Source organism: Ranitomeya imitator, chromosome 3 (assembly GCF_032444005.1).
Source record: "Ranitomeya imitator isolate aRanImi1 chromosome 3, aRanImi1.pri, whole genome shotgun sequence".
Taxonomy (NCBI): domain Eukaryota; kingdom Metazoa; phylum Chordata; class Amphibia; order Anura; family Dendrobatidae; genus Ranitomeya; species Ranitomeya imitator.
In genome coordinates this window covers 136,708,584-136,732,357 of record NC_091284.1, presented here as the reverse complement: position 1 = coordinate 136,732,357, position 23,774 = coordinate 136,708,584, and the positions used below count along the sequence as shown (strand labels likewise).

General features: G+C 46.3%; 1 protein-coding gene across 1 annotated transcript in view; it reads right to left on the bottom strand.

Moving 5' to 3' along the window:
- RPS6KA3 (ribosomal protein S6 kinase A3) overlaps positions 1-22,170 on the bottom strand; it is a 197,835-nt gene extending 175,665 nt beyond the window's left edge. The window contains exon 1 of the mRNA XM_069761490.1: positions 21,839-22,170. Within this exon, the coding sequence (XP_069617591.1) occupies positions 21,839-22,165 (327 nt within the window). The 5' untranslated portion in view covers positions 22,166-22,170. The remainder of the gene's footprint in view (positions 1-21,838) is intronic.
- Positions 22,171-23,774: the final 1,604 nt, after the last annotated feature.

Below are 23,774 nucleotides of genomic sequence, written 5' to 3'. Positions count from 1 at the left end.
TGACCCAATGTGTCAATTGTGTTTTGATTTTGTTTGAATCTAATCTTTTGAAAATGTTTGAAGAAATGTTTTATACCATGTGGAGTACCACTGCACGCGCATACAAGATGTACGAATAATGGAATACCTTACAGCCAAACTTAATAGTCGATCTCCTTGAGGCAGTCTGGACTCTTTGGGACACATATTGGGTACAAAGATGGTTCATAGTCATGGATAGGAAAAGCAGTTCTTGTAATCTGTGCAGTTAGAAATATTCTCTAACCCCTCCCCCCCCTCCCTATTATGGTCTTGTCTATGTCTAAATATGATTACAAGATGCAACCAGGTAGTTTTACCCTTCAGGTGATTTTCAGGAATTAATGCAAAGTGGCATGATAGGAATACAAGTATTTTTACCACCTAAATGTTGCTAACTTCTGAACAGGCCACTATAGCCGGCAGACTAAGGCCGCTATTTGGCCATTAATTGCCATGGCAAACATCAGGATCACACAATCAAGGTCTCAGGGTGCCAATGGGGTTAAGGAGGAAGCCCTCACACTCTGCTAACCATTTATATGATGTAGTCATTATTGACAGTAGCATATAATAGGTTAAACGACCAGAGTCGGTGCCAACACCAATTGTGGCTGATACAGCAAGTTGTCAGCTATAGTGGACAGCTGCTGGATTGTCACCTGTAAGGGAATGAAATTCATTTATATCTCAGGTCAGTAAAAAGACAGATTGGCGGTCATTAAGGGGTTAATACCCCTCGCTTGGCCCCCATAAAATAATAAAGCTTATACTCACCTGTGCAGGCACCATTCCTGCGGTGCTGCTCTCCGCCTCCCGGAGTTCCCGTGCTGTTGCTGTGACACGTGATGCCGGCACCCAATCACTGCTGGCGCCATTTTCCCCACCCAGACATCCTCTTCTTGTTTGATTTGTCCGAAGGTGAGGACAGTGTCACAGCAGCCGCACGCGAGCCCCGAGAGTCAACACAGCGGGAACAGTAACGGGAGTATAGGCTTTTTATCTTAAGGTCCCTTCACATTAAGCGACGCTGCAGCGATACCGACAACGATCCGGATCGCTGCAGCGTTGCTGTTTGGTCGCTGGAGAGCTGTCACACAGACCGCTCTCCAGCGACCAACGATGCCGGTAACCAGGGTAAACATCGGGTAACTAAGCGCAGGGCCGCGCTTAGTAACCCGATGTTTACCCTGGTTACCATCCTAAAAGTAAAAAAAAAAACAAACAGTACATACTTACCTACCGCTGTCTGTCCCCGGCGCTCTGCTTCTCTGCACTCCTCCTGTACTGTCTGTGTGAGCACAGCGGCCGGAAAGCAGAGCGGTGACGTCACCGCTCTGCTTTCCGGCTGACCGACGCTCACAGCCAGTGCAGGAGGAGTGCAGAGAAGCTGAGCGCCGGGGACAGACAGCGGTAGGTAAGTATGTACTGTTTGTTTTTTTACTTTTAGGATGGTAACCAGGGTTAACATCGGGTTACTAAGCGCGGCCCTGCGCTTAGTTACCCGATGTTTACCCTGGTTACCAGTGAAGACATCGCTGGATCGGTGTCACACACGCCGATCCAGCGATGTCCACGGGAGATCCAGCGACGAAATAAAGTTCTGGACTTTCTTCAACGATCTCTCAGCAGGGGCCTGATCGTTGGTCGCTGTCACACATAACGATTTCATTAACGATATCGTTGCTACGTCACAAAATGCAACGATATCGTTAACAATATCGTTATGTGTGAAGGTACCTTTAGGGTCAAGAAGGGGTTGTCCTAGTAGTTAACAACCCCTTTAAAAAGAGGTTCTGTCTTCTCTCTGTACAAGACTGAATGGCCGCCCAATGTCAGACTGCCATCCGTGTTGTAGAGGAAAATCCTCCTAAGAAAGCCCTCCTCCTAAGAGGGCAGTTTTAACTGAATTGCATGATGGTAGTGCAGAGTATTGTTGAAAAGGGAAGGGGGGGGGGGGCACGCGAATCTCAAAGTGTACAGAATGTCAAACGTCTAGTCCAAAATGATTTAAAAGCTCTCCTTCTAGGTTGTTAATCTGAAGAGTAAAAAAAAAAATCTACTTGCAAATCCAGCTCTCTGTTACCCAAGAGCTGACGTCAGGACAAGGATTGCTCGTCTGTGCAGGCAGTTTTATGGACAGAACAGGAACAATGACTGCCCTCGTAAAACAAAAGAAAACCATCTATATATTTAAGAAAAAAAAAAAAACAACACACAACAAACTACAAGACTTAAGAATAGGAACTTTGCAAAGAATAACCGAGTCATTACTAAACCACATACATTCAAAATTACCGCATTTTTCTGACCATAAGATGCACTTTTTTCCTCTAAATTTGGGAGGAAAGTGTCGTTGTGTCTTATGGTCGGAATGTAGCATGTGGGGAGGGGGGCCACGGCTAGTGGATCGCACTGGGATCCCACTTGCAGGAGGCAGAAAAAAAATGTCCCAGCTGCCTGGAATCCTGTGGTCCGATGATTAAAGTGCAGTGAATATTCATTAGCCGCTTCCCTGCCCACCTGTCAGCTGAGCAGCAAATGAATACTCCTTCACTGAAACACACATGGTTTCCCCAGCCTGGATTCTGCAGCAGCTGGGGAGATCTGTATGTCCGGTGGAGAAGGCGGCAGCAGCAGGGGGCCAGAGGGGACAAGATCGCTGCATACCTGCCTGGCTGTGCTGGATGCTGAGGCATAAGGACCTGTGTGATGTCATGAAGTGGGCGGGCTGGAGCATCACACGGCAGCACAGAGCCCTCCCTCTTCTGATGTCATCACAGGTTCTTCAGACTCCCCACTAGAATCTGCAAGCTACAATTAACCCCTTCCCGACCTTTGACGCACCATATGCATCATGAAAACCTGTGCCAATCCGACCTGTGACGCAGCATATGAATCATGGCCGGATTGCGCTCCTGCAGGCCGGGTTAAAGGGTTAACTAATTTCACCCGGCCTGCAGGGACAGGGGGAGTTGTACTTTAGCCCAGGAAGGGAGGCTTCGCCCCCCCCCCCCCGTGGCTACGATCGCTCTGATTGAAAGTGAAACGTCACTTTCAACAACCAATCAGAGCGATAGTAATATTTCACCAATGAAAATTGGTGAAATATTACAATCCAGCCATGGCCGATGCGGCAATAGCATCAGCCATGGCTGGAGATCGCGATCTGCCCCCCCCCCCCACCGCCACCGATCACCTCCCCTCCGGTCATCTAGTGTCCCCCGCTCCCCTCGCTGTCCACTTCCCTCCCCCCCCCATATACTTACCGACCTGTGCCCCTCCCGGTCTCCATCCACGTGTTCGATGGGCACCGCAATCTTCCAAAATGGCAGGCGCATGCGCAGTGCGCCTGCCGACCGATTCGTTACAGCTACATTTTGATCGCTGTGATAGAAACTATCACAGCGATCAAAATAAAAAAAAAAAATAAATAACCCCCCTTTATCACCCCCATAGATAGGGACAAAAATAAAATAAAGAAAAATTTTTTTTCTCTTCTTTGCCCCACTAGGGTTGGTTCACACTGCGTCTAAGCAGTCCGTTAGACGGACTACGTTACACCGCAGCATAAACTCAGTGTAACGTAGTCCGTTATGGGCGCCATTGACAGCAATGTCGGACGCATCACTAGCGCACGCCCACAATGGGCGTGCGCTAGGGATTTGCCGTCATTGAGTGACGACCCGGAGACGCGTACTGCAGTGTTTCCGGGTCCGTCACTGATAGAGCATCTGCTAGCTCTATCTGCGCTATCTGCGGTAGCGCGATGCAAACGTCGGCACTTGCGCTAGCAGCAGCCCGTTAGCGTATGTGCTGAACGGGCTGCTGCTGGCGCAGTGTGAACCTGGCCTTAGGGTTAGGGTTACGGCTAGAATTAGGGTAAGAACTAGGGTTAGGGTTAGAATTAGGCTATGTGCACACGGTGCGTATTTGGCTGAGGATCCGCAGCGGATTGGCCACTGCGGATTCGTAGCACTTTTCCAACAGGTTTAAAGTACCATGTAAACCTATGGAAAACCAAATCCGCTGTGCCCATCGTGCGGAAAATACCGCGTGGAAACGCTGCATTGTATTTTCCGCAGCATTTCAATTCTTTGTGCTGATTCCGCAGCGTTTTACACCTGTTCCTCAATAGGAATCCACAGGTGAAATCCGCACACAACAAAAACACTGGAAATCCGCGGTAAATCCACAGGTAAAATGCAGTGCCTTTTACTTGCGGATTTTTCAAAAATGGTGTGGAAAAATCTCACACGAATCCGCAACGTGAGCACATAGCCTTAGGGTTAGGGTTGGAAATAGGGTTAAGATTAGGCTGTGGTTAGGGTTATGGTTAGGGGTGTGTTGGGGTTAGGGTTCTGATTAGGGTTATGGCTACAGTTGGGATTAAGGTTAGGGGTGTGTTGGGGTTTAGTGTTGGAGGTAGAATTGAGGGGTTTCCACTGTTACGGCACATCAGGGGTCTCCAAACGCAACATGGCGCCACCATTGATTACAATCAATCTTGCATTCAAAAAGTCAAATGGTGCTCCCTCCCTTCAGGAGCCCCGACGTGCGCCCAAACAGTGGTTTACCCCCACATATGGGGTACCAGCATACTCCGGACAAACTGGGCAACAACTATTGGGGTCCAATTTCTCCTGTTACCCTTGTGAAAATAAAAAAATGCTTGCTAAAACATCATTTTTGAGGAAAGAAAAATGATTTTTTATTTTCACGGCTCTGCGTTATAAACTTCTGTGAAGCACTTGAGGGTTTAAAGTGCTCACCACATATCTAGATAAGTTCCTTGGGGGGTCTAGTTTCCAAAGAGGGGTCACTTGTGGGGGGTTTCTACTGTTTGGGCACATCAGGAGCTCTCCAAACGCGACATGGTGTCAGCTAACGATTGGAGCTAATTTTTCATTCAAAAAGTCAAATGGCGCTCCTTCCATTCCGAGCCCTGCCGTGTGCCCAAACAGTGGTTTACCCCCACATGTGAGGTATCAGTGTACTCAGGAGAAATTGCCCAATACATTTTAGGATCCATTTTATCCTGTTGCCCATGTGGAAATGAACAAATTGAGGCTAAAATAATTTTGTGAAAAAAAAAGAAGTACTTTTTCATTTTTAAGGATCAATTTGTGAAGCACCTGGGGGTTCAACGTGCTCACTATGCATCTAGATAAGCTCCTTGGGGGTCTAGTTTCCAAAATGGGGTCACTTGTGGGGGAGCTCCAATGTTTAGGCACACAGGGGCTCTCCAAACGCAACATGGTGTCCGCTAAAGATTGGAGCCAATTTTTCATTGAAAAAGTCAAATGGCGCGCCTTCCCATCCGAGCCCTGTCGTGTGCCCAAACAGTGGTTCCCCCCCACTTATGGGGTATCGGTGTACTCAGGACAAACTGTACAATAACTTTTGGTGTCCAGTTTCTCTTTTTACCCTTGGGAAAAAAAATTGTTGCTAAAAGATAATTTTTGTGACTAAAAAGTTAAATGTTCATTTTTTCCTTCCATGTTGCTTCTGCTGCTGTGAAGCACCTGAAGGGTTAATAAACTTCTGGAATGTGGTTTTGAGTATCTTGCGGGGTGCAGTTTTTAGAATGGTGTCACTTTTGGGTATTTTCAGCCATATAGACCCCTTGAACTGACTTCAAATGTGAGGTGGTCCCTAAAAAAAAATGGTTTTGTAAATTTTGCTGTAAAAATGAGAAATCGCTGGTCAAATTTTAACCCTTACAACTTCCTAGCAAAAAAAATAAAAAAAAATGGTTCCAAAATTGTGCTGATGTAAAGTAGACATGTGGGTAATGTTATTTATTAACTATTTTGTGTCACAACTCTCTGGTTTAACAGAATAAAAATTCAAAATTTGAAAATTGCAAAATTTTCTAAATTTTAGCCAAATTTTTATTTTTTTCACAAATAAACGCAAAAATTATTGACCTAAATTTACCACTATCATGAAGCCCAATATGTCACGAAAAAAGCAATCTCAGAACTGCTAGGATTCGTTGAAGTGTTCCCGAGTTATTACCTCATAAAGGGACACTGGTCAGAATTACAAAAAACGGCCAGGTCATTAAGGTCAAAATAGGCTGCGTCATGAAGGGGTTAAACGTTTAGTCTTTACAACACACAATAAAGCACTCTGCCACTCCTGTAGTGAGCTATAACTCCCAGCATGCCATAGGATCTGCAGGACACGCTTAGATTTATAGTTCTCCCAATGGGATCTTAAAGCAGCACTCCAGTGTTAGTTTTCAGTTCTGGAGTGGTGCTTTAAATATAAGCCCTGTGCCCCCATTCTTATACTCACCCTCCAGCATCTTCATGTAGTACTTTACAGACACCACACTGGTCCTGCAGCAACATCTTCTACCCATAGCTTCCAACATAACATACTATTATGTTTTATTATTTATAATGGTATGTTATTAAATTATAAATTTTTTTTGCTTCAAATATTTTTTTCCCTATTTTCCAAATCTAAAACCTGGGTGCGTCTTATAGTCCGAAAAATACGTTAAATTGAAGAGTGGTCTTCTACAACAGAGGTGTCAAACTGCATTCCTCGAGGGCTGCAAACAGGTCATGTTTTCAGGATTTCCTTGTACTGCACGGGTGATAATTTAATCACCTACACAAATAATGAGTTGGTGATTAAATTATCACCTGTGCAGTACAAGGAAATCCTGAAAACATGACCTGTTTGCAGCCGTCGAGGAATGCAGTTTGACACCCCTGTTCTAGAAGATGGAAAGACTGCGTACAGCTTCTTTCACACTTCCGTCTTCCAAATCTGCACAGGATCCGTCAAGACGTTGAAATGACGGATCCTTTGCAGATTGTGGAAAACGTTTGCATTGGGCCAGTCTTTCTGACGGACCTGTCGAGCCTATGTGCACCTGTTGTGTATGCGTCTTCGCAGCGGTTTTCCGCTGCTAAAACGAATACACAACACAAACCAGGTTTAAAAAAAAAAAAAAAAAATTGCAATATTCTCACCCACCGGCGTTCCCGTTCAGCGTCACCGATGTTTCCGGCAGCTAGCATTACTTCCTAGTAATACATTGCGACCTCTCGCGAGATTTCGCAATGTATTACTAGGAAGTAACGCTAGCTGCCAGGAGCATCGGTGACACTGCGCGGGAGCGCCGGTGGGTGAGAATATTGCGATTTTTTGTTTTATTATTTTTTACATTATTTCTGGTTACAAATGATGCTGCATAGGCAGCATCAATAGTAATAAGAGAGAGCGAGAATTTCCCTGACAGGAAATTCTTCCACGCATGCTCTCTTTGAAAAGGCGGGACCCATCGCTGGATTCCTGCTTTTCACAGGCAGCGACGCATCCTACGCCCATAGGCTTCCATTGTAGCCAGTGACGGGCAGCGCAGGATGCGTCGTTGACTAATTTTCCAACGTGCAGAAAAAAAAACGTTCCTCTGAATGTTTTCTCTGCCTGACGGACCATTTTTTTTTTTTTATGCAGGATCCAGTGAAAGGCGGATGAAACTGATGGCCATCCGTCGCTTAGGCTACTTTCACACTAGCGTTTTCTGCAATCCGTCACAATGCGTCGTTTTGCAGAAAAAACGCATCCTGCAAAAGTGCTTTCAGGATGCGTTTTTTCCCCATAGACTTGTATTGACGACGCATTTGCGACGGATTGCCACACGTCGCATCCGTCGAGCGACGGATGCGTTGTGCTTTTGCGGACCGTCGGGAGAAAAAAAACGCTACATGTAACGTTTTTTTTCCTCCTGACGGACTCCGCCCCCACCTCCCCGCACCTTACAATGGGGCAGCGGATGCGCCGGAAAAATGCATCCACTGCACCCATTGTGCAATGCAGCAAACGCTAGCGTCGGAATCTCTCCCCGACGCATTGCGACAGGGAGATTCCGACGCTAGTGTGAAAGAAGCCATATACAAGTCTATGGGAAAATGCAGGATCCTGCTAATTTTTTTTGCAGGATCCTGCATTCTCAAAAACAACGGATTGTGACGGGAGCTGAAATACGGAAGTGTGAAAGAGGCCTAACACATGGTGGAACTAGACGTCTGACAAGACGCTGATCTGGATACAGGGTGGTCTTTTGATTACATTGAAACTCCTCAAAAGCAGCAATGACATGAAAATACACAAAATGTTATTTGAAATTAAATCTAATAAAAGACCACAGTAACAAAATACATAATATATCAATTAAAGTAGAATGTATTGATCTTTCTGCCACCAGAGAAGGGAGCGGGGGTGGAAAGTGTTCAGTGCACAAAGATTCTGTAGATTAAAGCGACTGTCAGCACAGAATTACTGTTCAAACCAAGTACAGGCGCTTGGTGCATCATGGCGGGACCAGTCATTTAACTACATCTCCACACCCCCCTTATTTGATAGTTCTGGCTTTGTAGAGTCAGGAGGTCGGAGATAGATGGAAACCAAGCAGGTGGGAAGGTGTATATTTAAAATGTTATGATGCCCCGAGAGCCCGTACTTGGTTTGAACAGTAATTCTGAAGGGTCCCGTTTAAGAGACCGCTCTATGGCCACTTGCTATTGGAATTCCAAGGGAATTTAGACCTCCATCACCATGTACATATGCGTTTCATCTGCTCTTTTTTAAGATTGTAGTTTTTATTGAAAATTTCTCAAGAAAAGAAAAAAATAATTACCATGTATATACCCGAGTATAAGCAGAAATGAGTAGAAGCCGAGGCACCTAATTTTGCCACGGAAGACTGGGTAAGCTTATTGTCTCAAGTATAAGCCAGATATGCATTGTCCCCTCATCCCAGTCCTGGTATGTGTGGTTCCCCCGGTCTCCTAGTTTTATGCATGGTTCAGTGTCCTCCCCCTTGTATGCATGGCTCTGCGTCCTCCTCCATCATACTCACGTTGTCCTGCACGACCCTGCATCTCCTTGTCTGGCGCCAGCAGCTCTCCTCAGCTCAGAGGTCATACATTTAACATGGACCAAAAGGAATCCCAAAGAGACCAATCAAGGTTAAATCTCTCTACACCACTGTCATTAAGGGCTGCTCGGTATCTGTTCCTGATATCTTTGATGTGAGAATATAGATCTAGTTGGGAAGGAGGAGAGGTTTGCTTCCAACGGTAGGCAATCAAACAGCGTGCTGCTGTTAACATATGTAAAAGCAATCTAATGGACCTCTTGGATATGGACTCAGGGAAAATATGTAATAGAAAGAGCTGAGGACTTATTGGGAGATCCACTCCAAAAACTTGCTTAATGAGGAGTTGGACTATCACCCAAAACGGTTTAATCAGTGGCAGTCCCAAAAAATGAGAACTATAGGAACTCTAGACAGGACAACGCCAGCAAAGAAAAGGAATAAAAATGTAGGCGTATGGTACCAGAGATGAAGGATTTTGTACCGGTTTTCTGTGTATGAAATACAAGATGCAGTCTTGGCTGCTCTGGTCCAAACATTTCTCCATTCTACCACGGTCAGTGATTTAACCAGATATTCCTCCCATTTGAGCATACAAGAGTGTCTAGTTACAGAATCTGTCTGGAGCCTGTAGAATATTGGAAATACTAGATAATAAACCTCTTGTTATTGAACTATTCTTGAACAGTCTCTCGAAGGAGGTAGGAATGGAGGTCTGGAGACGGTGGAATAATGATGATGCAAAGTGCCTAATGTTAATATTTGAAATAATGTAAGAATAGAGAGAAATTTGTTTTCAGCTCAGTGTAGAATAAGCATTGTATAATTAATTATGTCAGTGAAGTTAAACAAGCCAGATTTGAGTCCATACCCCTGTAAATGAGTGGGTTAAACTTCCATGGAAATTCGGATGGAAAAGGAAGGAAGGGCAGAATTCATTGATGTCAGATTGAATTTTTTAGCGCAGACCCTCCATATATTTCTGGTGTGCATCATTGGACCCAATAGGTCTATTGACGGGGAATTGTAGGCCAAATTCCAGATCAGGGAGTTAAGGTGAGCTGGTGCTAACCATAATTTTTGAATGTCCATCCATTTCATATAGGCAGGTTTAGAAGACCACATCTTTTTTATCAGCCAACATTACCGACTTTGAATTCTATGACATCTTCCTGCCCATGTGTGCGGTGGTGGTACAGCGGCGAGCGGTGGTGGTGGTGGTACGTCAGTGAGCGGTAGCATATGGCAGTCGCCATTCTTCTTCTGGGGTCCGTCGTCTAACTTGGCGCAGATGGAGGAAAGCTGAGATCTCCATCCGCGCCTGTCTCTATGCAATGTCTCCAGGAAAATGGCCACAATATGGCACAGGCGCAGATGGAGATCTCAGCACCAAGAACTCCATCTGCGCATGCGCCCCCCCCGGCATCCATTTTCCCGGAGTCCACCGCATAATAAACACTGAAGGGGCTCTGGGCTTTCACAAAATGTTGGCGGAGCCCCCGCACCACTGGACACCTGCAGCGCCACTCTTGCCTCCTCCAGCAGCAACCCTGCTCCCCTGCAGCTTGCACCACCGAACACCAGCAGCAACCCTGGTTCACAGTAGCCACCACCCTTGATAAGCAATAAGATGCCTGGATTGTAAGAAGCACCACCATTTTATTAAGAAAAAATTTTTTTTTTTTTTTTTCCCTCTCATCAAGATTTGGAGTGAGTCTTCTAAACCGCAAAATACGGTAATTTAAATTCTTCGCACTTAAACTGAACTCCTGGTGATGCTCTAATGGCAGCAGCCAAAGGCTCAATGCAAAGGACAAAAAGTAGAGGGGAATGCCGGCAACCCTGTCTGGTGCCATTTTTTATCTTAATTGGCTTAGAGGAGCTATGAGGAAGATATATTGTAGTTGAGGGACTAGAGAATAATCCTTCTACAGCTTTTATAAAAGGGCCTTCTATGCCATATGTTCCAAGGGCCTTAAGAATAAAAGGCCAAGTGAGGCGATCAAACCCCTTCTCTGCGTCTAAACTCAGGAGATGAGTAGGTTACTCAGATTTTTTTTTTTTTTTAACTATTAGTATAAGATCAACTGCCCTTCTGGTGTTGTCACCGCCTTGTCTAAAAAGGGACAAATCCCACTTGATCTTTGTGGACCATATAATGATATTATTATTAATAATAATAATATTAATATAGCACCATTGATTCCATGGTGCTGTACAGACGCATTGCTAAAATTTTTGTGAATATCTGAATTGAGAAGGGCAATCGGTCTATAGTTTTTACTGTCTAGTCTATCCTTGCCTGGTTTGGGAATCAATGTTATAAAGGAGTGTAGCATGGAGTCAGGGATCGGAGCTCCCTTCTAATCACCAATAAGACGCTGGCAGAGATTTGGGGAGAGTCAAAACTGCAGAATTTAAAAGCTTACATATATTTAGGCCATATGTCCTTAAGGATTTTACCTTATCTAAAATGGCTCATGTAGGCACTGCTTCACAAAAGGTGTCTTCCCCAGTTTTCAGATATAAAATACCTTTAAACTTTGTAAAATTTTGCGCTAATATAGGTAGCTGAAAAAAAAAATAAAAATGTTGCAACTCTTGGCATTTTTACACCAGTCCCAGCCAGCTCTGCCAAAATAGGGGGACATTGAAAGGGATGGTGGGTGGCTAAACGGCCCATCTAACCGATAAAAATGTATGTCACTTTGGTGGTGAAGATTTCTGCAAAAGTGTATGCTACTCACTGGCAGTAAAGCACACCAGTTGTAAGATGTGTCTATTTCGCTCAAAGGGAATCAGTCAGCAGGGCTTTGTTATGTAATCTGAGAGTAGCATGATGTGGGGGCAGAGACCCCGTTTCCTGGGATGAATAACTTCGTTTACTGGGTATAGCAGTTATGATAGTCAGTTTTCTCTGCTGCAGATTGAGCAGAGGTCAGATGTTGAGCTGTCTATAACCCCATCCACACCACAGCTTCCTGTGTACCATGTATGGTGACAGAGCTGCTGATCAGTGCTGGCGGTGGTTGCACTAGGATGCAAGAGGCCAGTTCTGTGATCTCAATCTCCTGTTGATAAAACACTGATTATAATGAAACAGAAAAATACGGCACAATAAGTGACATTTCTGTAATTAGAGTCTCTGCCCTTAAGGTACCTTCACACTGACCAACTTCACGATATCGCTAGTGATCCGTGACGTTGCAGCGTCCTGGCTAGCGATATCGTGTTTGACACGCATCAGCGATCTGGATCCTGCTGTGAGATCGCTGGTCGGAGCAGAAAGTCCAGCACTTTATTTCGTCGCTGGATCTCCCGCAGACATCGCTTTATCGGCGTGTGTGACGCCGATTCAGCGATGTCTTCACTGGTAACCAGGGTAAACATCGGGTTACTAAGCGCAGGGCCGCGCTTAGTAACCCGATGTTTACCCCGGTCACCAGTGTAAATGTAAAAAAAACAAAAACAAACACTACATACTTACATTCCGGTGTATGTCACGTCCCTCGGCGTTCTGCTTCCCTGCACTGTCAGCGCCGGCCAGCCATAAAGCAGATTACAGCGGTCACGTCACCGCTGTGCTTTACGCTCACAGTCAGTGCAGGAAAGCACAGCGCCGGGGGACAGACACCGGAATGTAAGTATGTAGTGTTTGTTTTTTTACATTAGCACTGGTAACCAGGGTAAACATCGGGTTACCAAGCGTGGCCCTGCGCTTAGTAACCCGATGTTTACCCTGGTTACCAGGGGACTTCGCATAGTTGGTCGCTGGAGAGCTGTCTGTGACAGCTCTCCTGCGACCACACAGCGACGCTGCAGCAATCGGCATCGTTGCTAAATGTGACGGTACCTTTACATCATGCTGCTCTCAGATTACATAGGAAACACCTGGTAACAGATTTCCTTTAAAGAAATTAGGCACATTTCACCTCATTACTCCTGATCATTAAGGGTATGCGCACAGATTTCAGGAGGGTGCAACTTTTTTTTTTTTTCTCCACTACAAAAATACACACAAAAAAACCCGCAGCAAAACCACGTAAGCATAAGCCCTAAAACTAGCATGCACAACAGCAGTCTTAGGCTACTTTCACACTAGCATTTTTTAACGTACGTCGCAATGCGTCGTTTTGGAATAAAAACGCATCCTGCAAAGCTGCCCGCAGGATGTGTTTTTTCTCCATAGGCTTTCATTAGCGACGCATCGACACACGTCGCATCCGTCGTGCAACGGATGCGTCGTGTTTTGGCGCACCGTCGGCACAAACTGTTACATGTAACTCCGCCCCCTCCCCCCAGACCTTACAATGGGGCAGCGGATGCGTTGTAAAACTGCATCCGCTGCCCCCGTTCATTTTTTTCCCGCAGTTTGCGTCGGGCCGACGCATGGCGACAGCCCCGTACTGACGCTAGTGTGAAAGTAGCTTTAATGAACAGGGCACACAGTACATCCGAAGCTAAATGTCAATGCACTGTATAGTGTTCTATATACGCGGCAGAGAAACTAAACAGGAGACAGCCATGTCCCTTTCAGTAAATTGTTACAACATAAAATGAAAAATATGTAAGCGATAAAGTGAAGACATGCCATTCCCATTAGTGTAAAAAAAAATATATATTTTTGGTTAAGCTGTACAATATCTGCTGAACAGTTAAAAAACAGGTCTGACCTGTTTATTGTCAAGATTGTGTTGGATAAGTGTTTTATCACCTCCAATGTGGCATGCCTGAGAAAGGGTTTGGGGCACTTATGGGAGACAAGTTACATAGGTTGCAGTTCTAGTACTAATTTGATGTAAGTTTGTAGCCTTATCATGCTGTGGCCAAGACACAAGTACATGCCAACTTTCACCCGTCATATCTTTTTCAATTTTTGTAAGACTAAACTCTGTCATTATGACTCAAAAGCTTTTAGGCCATGTTCACACAATCAGTATTCGTAAGCCAAAACTAGGAGTAAAGAAAACAGAAGAAGTGGTGACGTGTTTCTACTATACGTTTCCTCTGTTCCAATCCTGATTTAGGCTTATAGATACTGAATGTGTGAATGTAGCCTTATAGCGCAGACAAAGCTTCACACCCGACAGGCTCTTTTGAAAGGCAAATCTCACAAATTTTGCAGGCGATGTACATATTGAAGATTTTTGACATTTTTTAATCACTATTATAGGCCTATCTGCCCCAATGGGCTAATCCTTAGTAAAGCTAAAGGAGCTTTCCCTTTATAAGTGATAGGATCCCTATCAATCAAGCTCTACCTTCTGTCTGCCTCCACATTTTTTTTTTCTCTTTAGACAAGAGTTTAGACATAAATCACCAAGACTACGGAAGCAAATGTCTGTGTGTATATGCGCCTGCTTAATATAATAAATATAATATTTATATTATACACATATACATACCAAGATTTTCAGCAACCCATAAAAATGGACTGGAAGTGCCCCTCTCGGCTTATACTCGAGTCATTGTTGGGGGGTGAGTGACGACGGTCACATACTCACCTGCTCCTGGCGCTGTCCCTGCATGTTCCATGGTCTCCGGCGCCAGCAGCTTCTTCCCCTGTTCAGCGGTCACGTGGTACCGCTCAAATAGGGGTGGAGCCACATATTCATTACTGTAATGAGCGGTACCAGTGACCACTGAACAGGAAGAAGGTGCCGACGCTGGGGACCATCTGTCCGGGAGAAGCTGCGTCGGGAGCAGGTGAGTGTCATTCACCTTTCCTCGTTCCACCACCGCCCCGTCTTCCGCGTCCTCTGCAGTGACTGTTCAGGTCAGAGGGCACGATGACGTATTAGTGTGCACGCCGCTCTCTGCCTGAACAGTCAGTGCGGAGAGACGGGACACTGAGGAGCAGCGACGAGAGGAGAGTATGTCATTTTCTTTTTTTTATTGCAGCATCAACATTACATGTGGCATATTTTTACATGTATCTATTTGGCCATAATGAACTGTATGGAGCATTACATGTGACACATTGTTATATGGAGCATCTTATGCGGCCATAATCAGCATTATATGGGGCCCATCATGAACTTTATAGAGCGTTATATGGGGCTCCTGATTCAATATAGATATTCAAAAACACTTAACCTTCTGATGTCTCAATTAATTTAACTTTTATTGTATTTTATTATATCCATTTTTACTTTTGACATTTACCAGTAGCTGCTGAATTTTCCACCCTAGGCTTATACTCGAGTCAATAAGTTTTCCCAGTTTTTTGCTGCAAAATTAGGACATACATATCTACCTAGAGTTTGGACACCTCGATTTAAAGATTTTTCTGTATTTTCATGACTATGAAAATGGTACATTCACACTGAAGGCATCAAAACTATGAATTAACACATGTGGAATTATATACTTAACAAAAAAGTGTGAAACAACTGAAATTATGTCTTATATTCTAGGTTCTTCAAAGTAGCCACCTTTTGCTTTGATGACTGCTTTGCACACTCATGGCATTCTCTTGATGAGCTTCAAGAGGTAGTCACCGGGAATGGTTTTCACTTCTCAGGTGTGCCCTCTGAGGTTTAATAAGCGGGATTTCTTGCTCAATGTGTAAAAAACAGATTCGGTAGCTGGAAATGTTCATTCACACATCCGTTCCATGCGTTTATTGCCGGAAACGTCCCTTCAGGCTTTTTCGACGGACACAAAAAACGTTGCAGTGAACGTTTTTTTGTGTCCGGCAAAAAAGCCTGAAGGGACGGATCCGGCACAAAATGGATGAAACGCATGTCCTTCAGGCAGAATCCGGCGCTAATACAACTCTATGGGAAAAAAACGGATCCGGATTGTGCCTAAAAGAAAAAAACCTGATGTGTGAAAGCAGCTTAAGTAAAGAAAAACGAGTGGCCATCATTGCTTTAAGGCTACGTTCACATTTGCGTTGTGGTATGTTGCGTCGGCGACGCAACGCACAATGCTTGCAAAAACGCATTGTTTTGTGACGCATGCGTCCATTTTTGGCCGATTTTGGATGCAAAAAAATGTAACTTGCTGCGTCCTCCGCGCCCTGACGCTTGCGCCAAAAAAGACGCATGCGTCACAAAACGCAAGACAACGCATGTCCATGCGCCCCCATGTTAAATATAGGGACGCATGCGTTGCCGCGGTTGCGCCCGACGCACCACAAATGTGAACGTAGATTAAGAAATAAAGTGATGCGCCCTCTGCTGGATGAACTCACAAACTCGAGCCTAGGAACTTTTCAGAATATTTTCCCACGCTTGAGTTCATATGAGTTCATCCAGCAGAGGGCGCATCACTGCAACTCGAGGTAACAACAGTACATTCCCCTGCAATTCCATTCATTCACCAAGTTTTACAGTCAGGAGCACAGCTGCATTAGCAGAGCTCCTGGGTGTAAAATTATTTAACCCCTTCAGATGGATTTACAGTGTGGGACAAGATTGTAACGACGGAAGGTATGGAATATTGTTGTTTGTTTTATTTAACTTTGCTTCTGGTGACAAGGGTCTTCAGGTGGATTAAGAGTATAATAAAATATTAAAAAACACCGTGTGTATTTCATTAAAATACTTTTTAATAATGTATGTGTTTTATTATCCATTTCGTGCTATTGGATTAATAATGGAAAGGTGTCAAAATGGACGCCTCTCCATTATTAACCTGGCTTAATGTCACCTTACAATAGCAAGGTGACATTAATCGTTTATTACCCTATATCCCACTGCTACAGGGGAGTGGGAAGAGAGTGGCCAAGTGCCAGAATAGGCGCATCTTACAGATCTGCTTTTTCTGGGGTGGCTGAGGGTAGATGTTTTTAGCCGGGGGGGTCCTATAACCATGGTCCCTCTCTAGGCTATTAATACCTGCCCTCAGTCACTGGCTTTCCCACTCTGGCGGAGAAAATTGTGCGGGAGCCCACACCATTTTTTTCCGGGATTTAACCCTTTAATTTAATAGCTAGAGACCCCAAATTTGACACAAAGACACTTCTTACATTACTAAAGAGGAATATGTAATAAAAGAAGGGATATGAGATGTAAACCATGTCTCATATCCTGTCTGGTTTGTGAAGCAGATAGGAAAAGCCGGCAATTGAATTACCGGCTTTTCTGCTATCTAGCGCTGAATTAAATATATACCGTATATACACCTATACTATGTGTACACATTTATTCTATCTATTCCATCAGTGTGATTTTACTGTACACGGTGCTGAATTGCCGGTTTTTCTATAGAACACCGATGCATATTTCTCGCAAGTCACACTGATGGTCCGTGTGTAATACGATTTTTTCTCGCCCCATAGACTTTCATTGGCGATTCTCGGCCGAGATACGCTGACAGTCGCAGCATGCTGCGATTTCACTCGGATCCTGAATACGGCCGAGAAAACAACGGATAATAGGAGCTGCCCTATTGATTAACATTGAGCCGAGTGCTATGCGATTTTTTTTTAATCGCATTGCATTCGGCCGTTACGGTCTAGTGTGACTCCGGCATTAAGAGAAGACTTTGTGCAGCAGGCCTTCATGGTAAAATAGCTGCTAGGAAACCGCTGCTAAGGACAGGCAACAAGCAGAAGAGAATCGTTTGGGCTAAAGAACACAAGGAATGGGCATTAGGCCAGTGGAAATCGGCGCTTTGGTCTGATGAGTCCAAATTTGAGATTTTTGGTTCCAACCACCGTGTCTTTGTGCGATGCAGAAAAGGTGAACAGATAGACTCTACATGCCTGGTTCCCACCGTGAAGCACGGAGGAGGAGGTGTAATTGGTGTGGGGGTGCTTTTCTGGTGACACTGTTAGGGATTTATTAAAAATTGAAGGCATACTGAACCAGCATGGCTACCACAGCATCTTGCAGCGGCACGCTATTCCACCCAGTTTGCGTTTAGTTGGACCATCATTTAATTTTCAACAGGACAATGACCCCAAACACGCCTCCAGGCTGTGTAAGGGCTATTTGACCAAGAAGGAGAGTGATGGGGTGCTACGCCAGATGACCTGGCCTCCACAGTCACCAGACCTGAACCCAATCGAGATGGTTTGGGGTGAGCTGGACCGCAGAGTGAAGGCAAAAGGGCCAACAAGTGCTAAGCATCTCTGGGAACTCCTTCAAGATTGTTGGAAGACCATTCCTGGTGACTCCCTCTTGAAGCTCATCAAGAGAATGCCAAGAGTGTGCAAAGCAGTCATCAAAGCAAAAGGTGGCTACTTTGAAGAACCTAGAATAAAAGACATTTTCAGTTGTCTCCCACTTTTTTTGTTAAGTATATAATTCCACATGTGTTAATTCATAGTTTTGATGCCTTCAGTGTGAATGTACAATTTTCATAGTCATGAAAGTACAGAAAAAAAATAAAATTTCATACATACACACATTTTATGGTAATGATATTTAAGGCACTAGTAGATTTTTTTAATGCTACATGTCGTTATAAAAGTCTCCATTTTATTGCCTTTATGCAAATAATTTAAAATGATTAATAACCTTTTTGGAAAAATATGGAATTATTTTTTCCGATTTCATTTTCTTGACAGAATCCTGTGGAGCTATGTCTGACAAGCTGCTAATGGCACAGTATCGCATGTGTCACTCAGATTACATAGAAATTAGCAAAGATTCAGGATGATCTCCCGGGAGCAGATTTCACTGTGCACACAGCCCCATGCTTGCGTTACACCGGCAGGCACCACCAAACATCCTGGATACTCTTCATCTTTCCCGCACACTCATTACCACCCACAGATGATGTTGCAAGATCAGAGGAGAATCTGAGTAACGTTGCGATGTCACTACTAGACTCCCCTGCAGCCGCACCCTGCTGCCATAGAGGAGCAAATCCTTCTAATTCAGGAAGCGGCATGTTGCTACATTTTTGACAGTTGCCGAGAAGATGAACTGTGATTCAAACCTCTTGTCTGGTGGAGAAAAGCAGCAACATGGGCAGCAACTTGCCCCTCTTCCTCCCGAAACAGGAGAAGAGAAATGTAAGAGCCTAGAGGTCTCCAACCTCATAAATAATCCACTGCCTCTCCCTGCCAGACTGACTTGTTTTAGGGGAGATGAATGCTATTAATGGTCCTCAAGTTACAGATGAGCACACAGTGAGATGACAGCAGCAGGGAATTTGCTTTCTGGCTCTTCTCCATAGCCTTCTAATGCCCAATTACTCGGCCAGGTTTAGAGGTTGAAAAGGACATCAAAACTGGGGTCACCGCCAGATCAGTCCGCCTAACAAAGAACCGCTCACATGCAACATCTGTGCCAAAAAAAATCCTACAGACAATTCTGCAGATGCAGGGCGCGCCTACGATCTGGTCACCTGCACTACTATACAGAAGGATTAATTATTATACAGAATGGCCCAGCCTGTGGTACAGTAGTAGTATTGTGTCTATTGAGTGACAAATAAACCTTACTTAACCCCATATTGATGTAGATTTGCCTTAAACCCTTATATTAATCCATATGCATTTGTAAACGGGGAACACTATTGTCCTGACCAAAGTAATGATCGGCTGAACGGTCGTTCACATATTGATTGCATCTTCTCTGCGGGAAGAAAAATGATCGTTGTCAGTAGAGAGAGAACAGGCTTCTGACAACAGTGTCCACCGTATGGGGAGTGATGGATCCACAGTGATCAGTTGTACAAAGCCCTCAATCACTAAGTGAAAAAAAAGATATGAAATTTATTGGTCACCTTCTGACACTGCTGATCGGCGCTCGTTAAGTTCATCTGCACGTGTAAGAGGTGGCGTCCACTAAGCATATATACATGGTCTATACATCACACACAGCACATAAGGAAAGCAGCCGATGGACACAATGGACGGCCACCTCCAGGGATACCGGCCACCTACATCCTCCTGTCATCTCTGGAGGCTGCACTACCATATTAGTCAGCCCACGGTGAGTCGTCATGTGCCTCCTGCTCCAAGTTCTCAATCGTATGCATGAATGAATGTAATACTATAAATAGGAGGTGGCTGACATATACCGTAGTGATTTCTACTGCACTGTGACCCACAACGATCAATCACCAGGTTGATCAATTAAGTTTTTTCTATATGATCCCAGGGATGGGAGGCGGTGGTGACATGGGGGAACACAATGGTGACCAGGGGGATGGTGGTGATTCTGATCACAGGGATGATAACCATCACTCATTTCTATAACCTCTTCCCCTCTTAGATTGTTCCATTGATAAGTCACTTAGACATGTAATTGAGGGAAACGCTGTGTGAACTCCTCCTTAACTGTCACCTGTTTCCTGACAAGTGTCACACCGTCATCTGCTGTCACCTTTGCCCTGCTGCAGGCACAGCCCTATGCAGCCACTAGCTGGGCACAGTCCGGTGTAGTCAATTAGCCAGCCACATTCAGGCAACATGTCAAGTCCAGCCCATGCCGCTGTGCAGTCGCCGGTCAGGGCACAGTCCCCGATGCTGTCATTGGTCAGGCACAGCCCCCGATGCTGTCATTGGTCGGGCACAGTCGCCGGTCAGGGCACAGTCCCCGGTCAGGGCACAGTCCCTGATGCTGTCATTAGTCGGGCACAGTCCCCCGGTGCAGTCGCCGGTCAGGGCACAGTCCCCGATGCTGTCACAGGTTGGGCACAGTCCCCGGTCAGGGCACAGTCACCGGTGCTGTCATTGGTCAGGCCGCAGTCCCCCGGTGCAGTCGCCGGTCGGGGCGCAGTCCCCGGTCGGGGCGCAGTCACCGGTCGGGGCGCAGTCACCGGCGCAGTCACCGGTCGGGGCGCAGTCCCCGGCGCAGTCACCGGTCGGGGCGCAGTCACCGGTCGGGGCGCAGTCCCCGACGCAGGCACCGGTCGGGACGCAGGCCCCGGTCGGGGCGCAGTCCCCGGCGCAGTCACCGGTCGGGGCGCAGTCACCGGTCGGGGCGCAGTCCCCGGTCGGGGCACAGTCCCCGGTCGGGGCACAGTCCCCGATGCTGTCATTGGTCGGGCACAGTCCTCGGTGCAGTCACTGGTTGGGCACAGTCCCCGGTCAGGGCACAGTCCCCGGTGCAGTCACTGATCGGGCACAGTCCCCGGTGCTGTCACCGGCCGGCACAGTCCCCGGTGCAGTCACCGATCGGGGCACAGTCCTCGGTGCTGTCACCGGCCGGCACAGTCCCCGGTGCAGTCACCGATGGGGGCACAGTCCCCGGTGCTGTCACCGGCCGGCACAGTCCCCGGTGCAGTCACCGATCGGGGCACAGTCCCCGGTCGGGGCACAGTCCCCGGTCAGGGCACAGTCCCCGGTCAGGGCACAGTCCCCGGTCAGGGCACAGTCCCCGGTCAGGGCACAGTCCCCGATGCTGTCATTGGTCGGGCACAGTCCTCGGTGCAGTCACTGGTTGGGCACAGTCCCCGGTCAGGGTACAGTCCCCGGTCGGGGCACAGTCCCCGATGCTGTCATTGGTCGGGCACAGTCCTCGGTGCAGTCACTGGTTGAGCACAGTTCCCGGTCAGGGCACAGTCCCCGGTCGGGGCACAGTCCCCGATGCTGTCATTGGTCGGGGCACAGTCCCCGATGCTGTCATTGGTCGGGCACAGTCCTCGGTGCAGTCACTGGTTGAGCACAGTTCCCGGTCAGGGCACAGTCCCCGGTCGGGGCACAGTCCCCGATGCTGTCATTGGTCGGGGCACAGTCCCCGATGCTGTCATTGGTCGGGCACAGTCCTCGGTGCAGTCACTGGTTGAGCACAGTTCCCGGTCAGGGCACAGTCCCCGGTGCAGTCACTGATCGGGCACAGTCCCCGGTGCAGTCACCGGCCGGCACAGTCCCCGGTGCAGCGATCACCATATATAGTAAGTGGCCGCCGCGCCGCCCGGTACAAACTTCTCCGGATCCGTCACTTTGTTTCCCCCTCACTTCCTGCCGCCGCTGACAAGACACAACATGCCCGCCCTCTCCCTCCTGCTCACCTCGCTCTCCACTTTCTGCACCGGCAGCTTCTGCCATGGGTCTGCCAGCTGCGCCAGTGGCATCTTCCCCGGCGCAGGACGGGCAGCGGTGTGCCCTGGGATTTCCCGTACAGCTTTCAAAGAGGGGACAAAAGGAGCCGGCTCTCTCAGCTGGGTGCCCGCTTTACTGCTGGCTCCGTTGTCGGTTGTCCGGTAGCGGGCGAACGCGTACCGCTCCAGCGCAGCTCCTCTCCAGTCACACTCACTCACATACTGATTTTCACTTCCTCTCACAACATGGCGTCCCCTGAAGTACCTGCCGTTCTCAGCTAGAGTTCCTGACGTCATGGTGACGTCATTGGGTGGGCGTTGCATTCCCCGCCTTTGGTCTAAGGCCACCAGGTGACAGAGAGCAGAAGAATGGGGCGGAGCTGCGTGTGGGATGGCCAGCAGTGTCCGTGTGGGCGGCCATCTTGGTTGTGGCAGTGCGCGCCTAAGTTTCACAATCGATTAAATTCGGCTGCGGTTTTTGTTCTAGACTTTTTTTTTATCTCTTGCTATGTTTAAGAAATTAAAATACGTCCTGTTATATTGTATGCTGTGATTCAATATGAGGTTAGAGGTGTATAGTACACTTGTAAATCTGTCCATACCATAGTAATGTGACAGCAGATTTATGATGAACGGAAAAATTTGGGGGCTAAAGAAAATATTTAATTATTCGGTTGGGAAACTGCGCCTAGCTAACAGAAACCTGACTGATGTGATCACTGCTAGTGATTGTGACTTCAGTTTTTCTCTTTAATGAAGTGGAAAAAAAACTGAGTAATAAACATATATATGTCGGCCCTGTTCACACCAACATTCAGTGGTTAAAGACGTACTCAAGGAATGAAAGAAAAGGGTTAGAATAATTCATTTCCTAAATACCGATAGTAAATCACATTCATTTTCTTCAGAAAGTTCATAACTATGGGATTAAATTACCGCTGCCTTGTCACCCTGACAGAAGGTGATCGGTCCGGGCAAGTGAGCATGTGCAGCGGTGAGGTGGCGGTACCTGCACCACACATCTCCAGGTCACAGCAGCACAGCCCTACTGCACATGCTCACTGGCTGCGGCCCTGTCACCATTCTGCGGTGTAACAATATGGCCGCCAATTCATTCCATAATAATTCATGTCCTAGTGAAAAACGAGTGACTTTCTAATTCTAGGTGTTACGAAATGTATTTAAATAGTCAGTGAAAAGATTGAGACACAAAAGCGCAAATAGGGTCTTATCAAACGTTACACAAAGTTGCCCACCAAGAGAACTACTCACCTGGTGAGATTGAAGGAAGGACATATATTAATGGCGGCTGCTGCAGATCCACAGGTCAGTGCAGGACCTGATTGAAGCACACACTTGTATTTAAAGTGATATTTCTGTTATACATTTTTTCTATTACTGCAGAGCTGACACAATTTAGAGGTTTCCATTAAGATTTCCAGTGTCTGCTTGGATCCTTCACGTTATCCATTCTAAACAGATCTCATAATATTAATGTGTAATACTCTACCTAGTGGTTTTTATTTGTTGATGTCAGCATTTTGCATCAAAAAAATGTTGCAAGTTGATCATGTTGGCGCAATTATGTGTCCTCCTATCCTGACACAAGTGACCTGATAAGTGTGCATCCTCTTATCCCGACACCAGTGACCTGATAAGTGTGCATCCTCTTATCCCGACACAAGTCACCTGATAAGTGTGCGTCCTCTTATCCTGACACAAGTCACCTGATAAGTGTGCGTCCTCTTATCCTGACACAAGTCACCTGATAAGTGTGCATCCTCTTATCCCGACACAATTCACCTGATAAGTGTGCATCCTCTTATCCTGACACAATTCACCTGATAAGTGTGCGTCCTCTTATCCTGACACAAGTCACCTGATAAGTGTGTATCCTCTTATCCCG